The sequence below is a fragment of the Limulus polyphemus genome, unplaced genomic scaffold, assembly GCF_000517525.1.
Source record: "Limulus polyphemus unplaced genomic scaffold, Limulus_polyphemus-2.1.2 Scaffold371, whole genome shotgun sequence".
In the NCBI taxonomy this organism is placed as follows: Eukaryota; Metazoa; Arthropoda; class Merostomata; order Xiphosura; family Limulidae; genus Limulus; species Limulus polyphemus.
The window spans coordinates 273026-281171 of record NW_013665981.1 but is presented as its reverse complement, the minus strand read 5'-3'; the positions used below and the strand labels follow the sequence as shown (position 1 = coordinate 281171).

Below are 8146 nucleotides of genomic sequence, written 5' to 3'. Positions count from 1 at the left end.
ATTCCCTCTTCGTTAAAGGAAAGATAGCTTTAACTTATTATTTCTCTCGACAGAACAACAAATGTTTTAGCTCAACTTTTCTGGATATAAGAAACAAATGAACACTTCTCTTAATAGAATAGATAAGTTAAACTCATCATTTCTATCGATAGTAGAACAAATAAAGTTAATCCATCATCTCTATCGACAGAAAACAACAACACCTATAAGTGTTACTTCAGACACACTTCTTGACAGAAGAATAGATACTTTAACTCATTGATTCTTCTACAGAATATTTTTTTTTCACTAAAGTAAAATTAGACCCATAGGAAATAAATCTTTATCTTCAATAACTTCTTGCAAAGAATGATTACGTTGGTGTATACGAACGTAAATTTTATGTTGTTGCATAAAATTAATATTAATGTCATACTTATTTTTATTTTCATAAACAGAAGCTAACACTTTAGTACTGTAACTTACTTCGGTAGTCTGGCCACATACCCAGAGGCAGTCACCTTTATTAGCCAATCACGAACTTGCTTGCAACAAGTAAATGTGTTGAATCTAAACTTTCAAGACAAACTTCAGAATTTCTCTAATCCAGAGTGATAATGTGATTGTGAGCGCATTTTTTACGATTTCCTTAATCCGAAGAGAATAATGATAGAGTTTCCTTTCATCAAAATGAAACTAATCATAATTTAATTATTCATCGTAGTAGATATTCGTTTACTTACTGAACTTATCAGCGTAGAAGATAGCTTTATTGGATTCAAAGACTTCACGTTGTGTTGCTTTGACAGACGGATTTCTTACTCAGACCATTACTTAGTGTAAGAGGATTTTCCCATTTCTCATTCGAAGCTGTACCGTGACCATATTCTGGTTTATCATTAGAACAGCCACTATAATATTAAAACTCAAGCATTTACTGAAAGCGAATAGGAAATAATTAGAAAGAGTTTAGTAAATCGTGTGATATGAGATTAAACAACGTTTACTTCAATATTATAACTCGTGGAACTCTGCTATAAGGTGAAAAACCAGCTATCAACACTAAGTTGAAAATATGGCCAGACTCTTCTCTGTGAAACATAACGTATGCAGCAGGAAGGATATAAACATGAGGACAATATAGATAAATATGCACATTTAAAATGCTTATATTTGAAAAACTACTTGTCCACTGGAAACAAAACTTCACGAGAGACACTTTAAGAATCATGGGTTTTATTCAGGAAAGTCTGAAGAGTATTTTACAAGAGGTGTTCAAATCCTTTCCATTATTCTCAAGGAGAATACCAAATGTGTTTCTGACTGAAACTACTTCAGGCATCACCTGTTCTAAACAATGTTCATTGACCCTCGCAGTATCCTCCATTCGGCACTCATTTTGTTCAAACCACCAATCTCTTACTGTTGAAAGATACGGGGATTATAAACAGATGAATTGACAGTTTTCTAAAAAAACGATTCAGTTTTGTATAATGTTATGGTTTTGAAACATCTTGCTCAAGCTTTCCTTAGGATTTCATTACGACTGGTAATTTTTAATATCTAATCATTTTAACTATGGGATTGTATTCAACAAGTTAATATGTTAACCTTTCTCAGGTTCTAGACTTGTAAAAATAACAACTAGCGATACTGAACCTGAGAAAGGTTAACATATTAACCTGTTGAATATAGACTTGTAAAAATAACAACTAGCGATACTGAACCTGAGAAAGGTTAACATATTAACCTGTTGAATATAGACTTGTAAAAATAACAACTAGCGATACTGAACCTGAGAAAGGTACTAACATATTAACCTGTTGAATATAGACTTGTAAAAATAACAACTAGCGATACTCTACATACTCGTTTTCAAAAGGTAGAAAAACTTTCTTCTGACATACACAAATACGAGTTGATGTTTGTTTTGTAACATATTATTTATTTGGTGCAATTTTTCAGACTTTAGCTCCTTATTCAAAAAATAAATCAGTATTTTTATAGTTCTTAATCTATTAGGAAAACCTTCATTTTTATCCATAGATTAAAAACGGAATTTCTATACTATCGATTTCTGGGACAACTAGTTTAATACGTATTAGTTTATACTTGCTAACGGTGGTTTACCAAGAACTTCAGTTCTCTAGGAAAGTAAGGGAAGAATTAAAATGGAAAGAACAAGTCGAATTTCATCTTCAGCTTTCTTCTCTCAGAAATAAAAACTTAGACACGAAAGAAAATTGTTAAGCCTCGAGTTTCTAAGTGCAGCTTCCTCTTCATGATATATTTACTTGCGAAGACTGAATAGTAGGTCTTGTGAAGCAGAATGAAAGTTTAATGATGTGATTTTTTTCTACTTTATATGTTGACTGGTTAAAAAAATGCACACAACAACTAAGGCCAGAGTTGTTCCAGTGTCTCTTCAGCGTTCAATATGTAGGGTACCCGTTACATTTTCTCTTAAGGTTTACCAACTCGCTCACACAGATCTGAATCTTCTCTAAGGAAAGCCATATGAAAACATGCCTTTCCATTATCAGGAAAACAATAGATTTGATCTAGGTCTTTCCTTTGTTATTCGAAAAAAACTTTTGGTATGTATTCATAGCTCCTTTGTTTCATAGCTTCGTGTTGCAATGCGTATGAAAATGAAAATATTAGGCATGTAAAAAAGAAACATAAGAGCAATAATAACAATGAGTGACACTTTTCGAGCTTCTTCCTGTAGTGTAGACACTATATTAGATACTTGGGTTAGGCTTACTTTGACTATTTATACACACACGTGAATAGCCAATATTGTAATTATAAATATACTGTCAATATTCTCTTATTAAATTATTGTAATTTAATTTATATTGCTTATAGTTGCAGGGGATAAAGTACTATGGAACTCGAGCCCTAAAAAAGACGAACCTCACATCGGAAACACTGGTTTCTTTGGGTGGAATTTTGCCGTTGGAGATGATGGTCAAAGTCTCCGCCGACGCATAATAAAGTCGCCTCACCATCAAGCAGAGATTTTCTCTACCTTACGAGAAACTTCAAAGAAACAAAGACCAACATTTGATCCAGGTTGGCGTTTAATGGGCCTTGGTAAACGCACGTACACGAATCAACCCTTTTACAATTATTATAATGGGCCACTTATGCTGGACGGTATCGACACAAGTAATGAAAACATTCAGACAGCACGGCATCCAGAATTTGTTTTAGTTGGATATGACAGAGGGGTCAAAGATAAAAACAGTGGTCAATCGTTACATGTTAACGAGCTTTCGTCACCCTCGTTGAGCAACTTTTTTGACAAACTTATATCTTCTTCTGACTCTGAAGAAGGGACGGACAGTTTGAACGTCATCGATCACTCATCTTTGAACACTGATGAAATAACAAGATTCAAGCCTCGATCCACTGTTTATGAAAGTCATCACCCGGAAGAGTTCTACTTAAAGCTTCTAGGGTCTCGAATGTTGGGTCAAAGGAGAAATGTCAACAAGAGAAATAAAAAGAATGAAAAAAACCTAAAAATCGAAGAACCTCATAAGATGTTTTTGGCTGTCTTGACAATGAATAACCTTAGAAGGTTTTTTGATGAGCTAACAAAAGAACTTGAAGCTAAGGATGAAAGTTTAGGTGATTATTTTCCAGAACCTCTTACGATTCGACCTGCTTTCGTGGTGAAGACTCACGATAAAGGGCGTACTCATACAGAAAACAAGAAACCATGGATTTTGTGGCAAGAGAAGTCCAAGCCCAACTTTGATCCTGGGTGGAATTGGCCTGGATTGGGTAGAAAGTAGTTGTGGTATTAGCTAATGATACCAATAACATTATGTACGCTGAGTTGACACGTTTCCGCTTTATTTGTCTTTTCTTATTCTTCCTAGCTTAAAAACGTTTTGAAATCCTCAGTGAAATTTTCAAATAGTACTTCCATCCAAACCCCTCTTAGATCTTCAGTAGCTGTATGTAGAAGACATAAATATCGCAACAAATATCACATAGATAGTAAGAAGTACTTATTTTTTTTATCCATGCGTAATGAATACATTTGCTAAGCTAACGTCGAATATCAAACTATCCTTCGTTACTCATTTGTACTTACAAAAGAAGAAATAACCGAGTATTACTTCCGAGTAAGGAATACAATTTTTGTTTAGGTAGAGACATGAATTACACTGAAGAATATCCTTCACTAAAATATTCATTATATATTTTGGAGAGTTAGAAAAGATATTTTACAGTCATAGATGACCCGGCTCAAATAATTACAAAAAGCCAATGGAAATAAAATGACATGTAATGGACAACAGATATCTCATTGGTTGTCATCTTTGTTTATAAATGTTGCAGCCATTAGTAATGGTTGCATATTCTTAACTTTTACTCTTCATTAAAAAGCAACAACATGACAATGACTTAAATAAAAACAAAATAATAAATTTATGAAATACGTTGTTTAGTTGAAGAGTTAGGCCCAGCAAAAAGAATTTCGTGTTTGGTCCATTAAGACAGTAGTTCCCAACTCGTACTTCAAGGGGTCCGCCGAGATCTATCTGAGACACTAGAAAATCTTTGAAAAACATTAAAGAAAAAATTAATCCCGCTCCATAAAATTGAAGAGTGGTCTCGGTGAGTCCCCAATGTGTTATATAAACCAACACTCAACCTACGCGAATGGTCGACTCACCCTTTTAACGCAAGCAGCAGGTTTTGATTAACGTAAACCACTCTTTAGTTTGTTTGTTATTTTATACAAATCATATGTGTCAGGGGTACACCGGTGTCTCAAAGTTCTGATTAGGGGTACATGGGACAAAAGGTTAGGACTTTCTGAAGTATTTATTTATTCATAGAATATTTATGATAATGGCTATTTCGCTTTATCGTAAACTATAAAAGCAACTGGAAATATTGATTTAATGTATTTTTAAGTTATCATAGATTATTACTACTCCTAAAATCAGACATTAATTTCTATGGCACAGTTTCCTTGAAATTTACCAACACACGCCACAAGAAATAAACACCACAAAACCAACTGTTTACAGACTTACAACTCTAAAATCCGGAGTTCGATTCCACCCGATGGACAAAGCACAAATAGCTCATCGTGTAGCTTTTCGCTAAAATAAAACAAGCAACAGTATCAGCTTATATGAGTACAATAGCGTCATCTATCGCTAAAACAAAGTTACAGCAGTTCAAAAGACGTAAAGGCTTATGTATCAAGTTTCGTTCACGATTGGTTACTCTTTAATATCTATCTAAGATGGTTTTCCAGTAATTACTTTCCAGCAAGGAAAAACGTATGAAAGCAGGATGTGAGGATTCCAATTAAATACAAACTTTTTAAGTGATGAAGCTTCCAACGTAATAAGCAGAAATTGTGAAAGATATATATTATTAAAAAGTTTTCAAACTAATTAAACGGTATATTTTATTTAATAAAATACAAAAGTTTATAAATTGGTGCTATTACTTTAGTTAGTGATTAGTTGCTTTCCAGATGAAATGCTGACAAGAAAAATATAATATAATACATTTCTTTCAAAATAATAAAAATAAGTCCACGGTGACTCAGCGGTAAATCTCACAGCTTATAATAGTAAAGTTCGGTTTTCGATACCTGCTGTGGGCAGAGCACAGATGGCTCATTGTGTAGCTTTGTGCTTAATAAAAAACAAACAAACATAAAAATTAAAAACATTTCATTAATTCGAAGACAAGCTTTTGCGAAAGATAATTAACAAAATATATCTTAAAAATGTATTATGTAGGCGTTTAGTTTTACAATATTATATATAAACTTTTTGGTGAGCGAAACTGAACTGAGAAAACATCCTATTAAAACAGTTGGTATATTAATTAATTAACTTGTTTTATAGGAACATGAAAAGAACTGTCATTTTTTGTCAAGGGAAGTAGATAAAATGTGATATTTAAACAGCTCTTCTGCATACTGTAGGCCTATCAACATATAGTAAGCTGATATATATATTTATTTATCTTTATTTATGCATATATGAGTATATTCTGTTTTTATGTATATGAATTTCCATAAAATGCATGAAAATGATTTTAAATCTATAAACAAATTAAGCAAGTTATCTACTAGTACAAATTCAAATGTTAGTTGTGCTTAAATACAGAAGTATTTTGAAATACTTGTGTATTATATTCATTTAGTTTTACGCAATAAAGACTAGCAAAACTATCGGACTGGTCCTGTCACTCACAAGAAACGCCCACATTTTTTTATTCATGTTCTACACACAGTTGAAAAAGTTCAAAAGGGTCGCAAGATAAAGAAAGAGAAAGGCTAAGCTCGTTTCACTTTTATTTCAAATTGATTTTCCACTTAAATAAATAAAATTTATATATTCCATAAAATACTGTGAATCAAGCTAAATTTGACAAGTGAGCACATCGGTTGTCCAATCATATTTCGTTACATAACTCCTTTTGCAATATTGAGAATTTCAAATATACAAATATAAAAACCTAACTTTTGTGACCCCTGGTGAGTACATGATTTAATGTTATATTTTTTTTCAAAGAGGTAGTCAGCATAAAATATACTTTTCATCGTAATTAAGTTAAAAGGCATGGGATCTGCAAAGAAAATGACCAGGTTTTTTCACACACTAGTTTTTAAACAATATAAAATTGGTATGATGAAGTTCTGCTTGTAAAATAATACAAAGCTTGAATATTGAGAGCCTGAAACTGCAGTTGTCAGTTGGTTATGATTTGCTTTATTTACCTAATATAAGTTTAATACATTTTACATCATTATCAAATAGTTCTTTCAAACAGAACTCTGGTGTTTATTTAGTTGAATACTAGATGGCAGCATAAATTTTAAAACGCCTTGAAACACACTGGCCCCGCAAATTAAAATAAAATCAACAAAACTTTCTTTTTTATAAAATCTGAAATAAATAGTGTATGCTAAGTGTAAATTAAGTTTAAAAATACACCTAATTAGATCACATGTAGTTGTTGAACGTTTTTGAAGAAAAAAAACTATAAAAAATCTAAACTGGTTCATTAGGTTTGATTTGCTTTGATTACAGCAAAAAACAAAACAAATATTGAGAAACCTATTTAAAGGCTGACAAATTTAATAATTGTTGACAAAGTATTGTACAGACTGAGAAACACACTAATCTTTAGAATATTTTAATAACAGGCTAAGAAACTTAGGGTGAAATGGGGTAAGGGTGGTTATTTGCTTTGAGGACATTTTGAGGATAAAGCCTTTTTGATACCTAAAAAAGTGAAATAAAATATTTTACAATACACGAAGATATTACACGTTGTGTTATATCCTTCAAGTTCAACAAATGTATTTCTCACGGTCAAATGCCGTTGCGATGGAGCAGCTTATCGAATTATCTCTCGTTTTTAAACAAGTCACGGAAAACCTTCAGTCACTTCTCTCTTTTCATGGGCGGAAGATGTGTAGTGAAACATGAAAACTTTCAATCCAAGATTTCACGGTTCACGTGCCATTGGCGCAAAAACGAGCTTATATTTTGCAGTCATGGGTGTGTTATAAAAGTCACAGCCAATTATCAATGTGTAGTTAGGCAAGAGCAACCCAAAAGTTGAGTGTTTGTATTTTTATTTTGTTCCCACAATAGCTTTTAAAACAAGTCCAGTTTAGGTATCGAATACGGATGTGTCATTTCAAACAAGTGAATATATTTTTGGTAAGAAAAGGGTTCCGACCTAGATTCAATAATCCAAGAAATAATTGAATCTACGACGTGCGTAGTTTCTGAAATAGATAGTCTTATCTCTTTTTGCTTCTTTTCTAGATATCTAACACGGCTCCTACAATTTTACGTACCTATCAGATTTAAGTCAGATCGATTTCAGAAAAGTAATGATTTCTGTTGGTTGTTTATAAGTATCCACTTTCGTAGATTGTCAATACATATAATCGATGTTCCAGTATTCGTTACTCCCTGTGTGTCCTTATAGTGGAAAGATGATGTTTAGTTTTAGTTTTTGAAGCATATTTAGGACACGTCGCCCCACCATGTTGGCTTCCCTGAATGTCACCGTTTACCAGATAAACATTATTATAGTATTTTGACACTTGTGTTTAAAGTTAAAATCATAAATAATATTCAACGTTAAACTGGTACAC

At 32.6% G+C, this 8146-nt stretch overlaps 1 protein-coding gene across 1 annotated transcript in view; it reads left to right on the top strand.

Moving 5' to 3' along the window:
* LOC111085403 overlaps nucleotides 1-6149 on the top strand; it is a 14288-nt gene extending 8139 nt beyond the window's left edge. Inside the window, exon 2 of the mRNA XM_022383788.1 lies at nucleotides 2851-6149. Within this exon, the coding sequence (XP_022239496.1) occupies nucleotides 2851-3785 (935 nt within the window). The 3' untranslated portion in view covers nucleotides 3786-6149. The remainder of the gene's footprint in view (nucleotides 1-2850) is intronic.
* Nucleotides 6150-8146: the final 1997 nt, after the last annotated feature.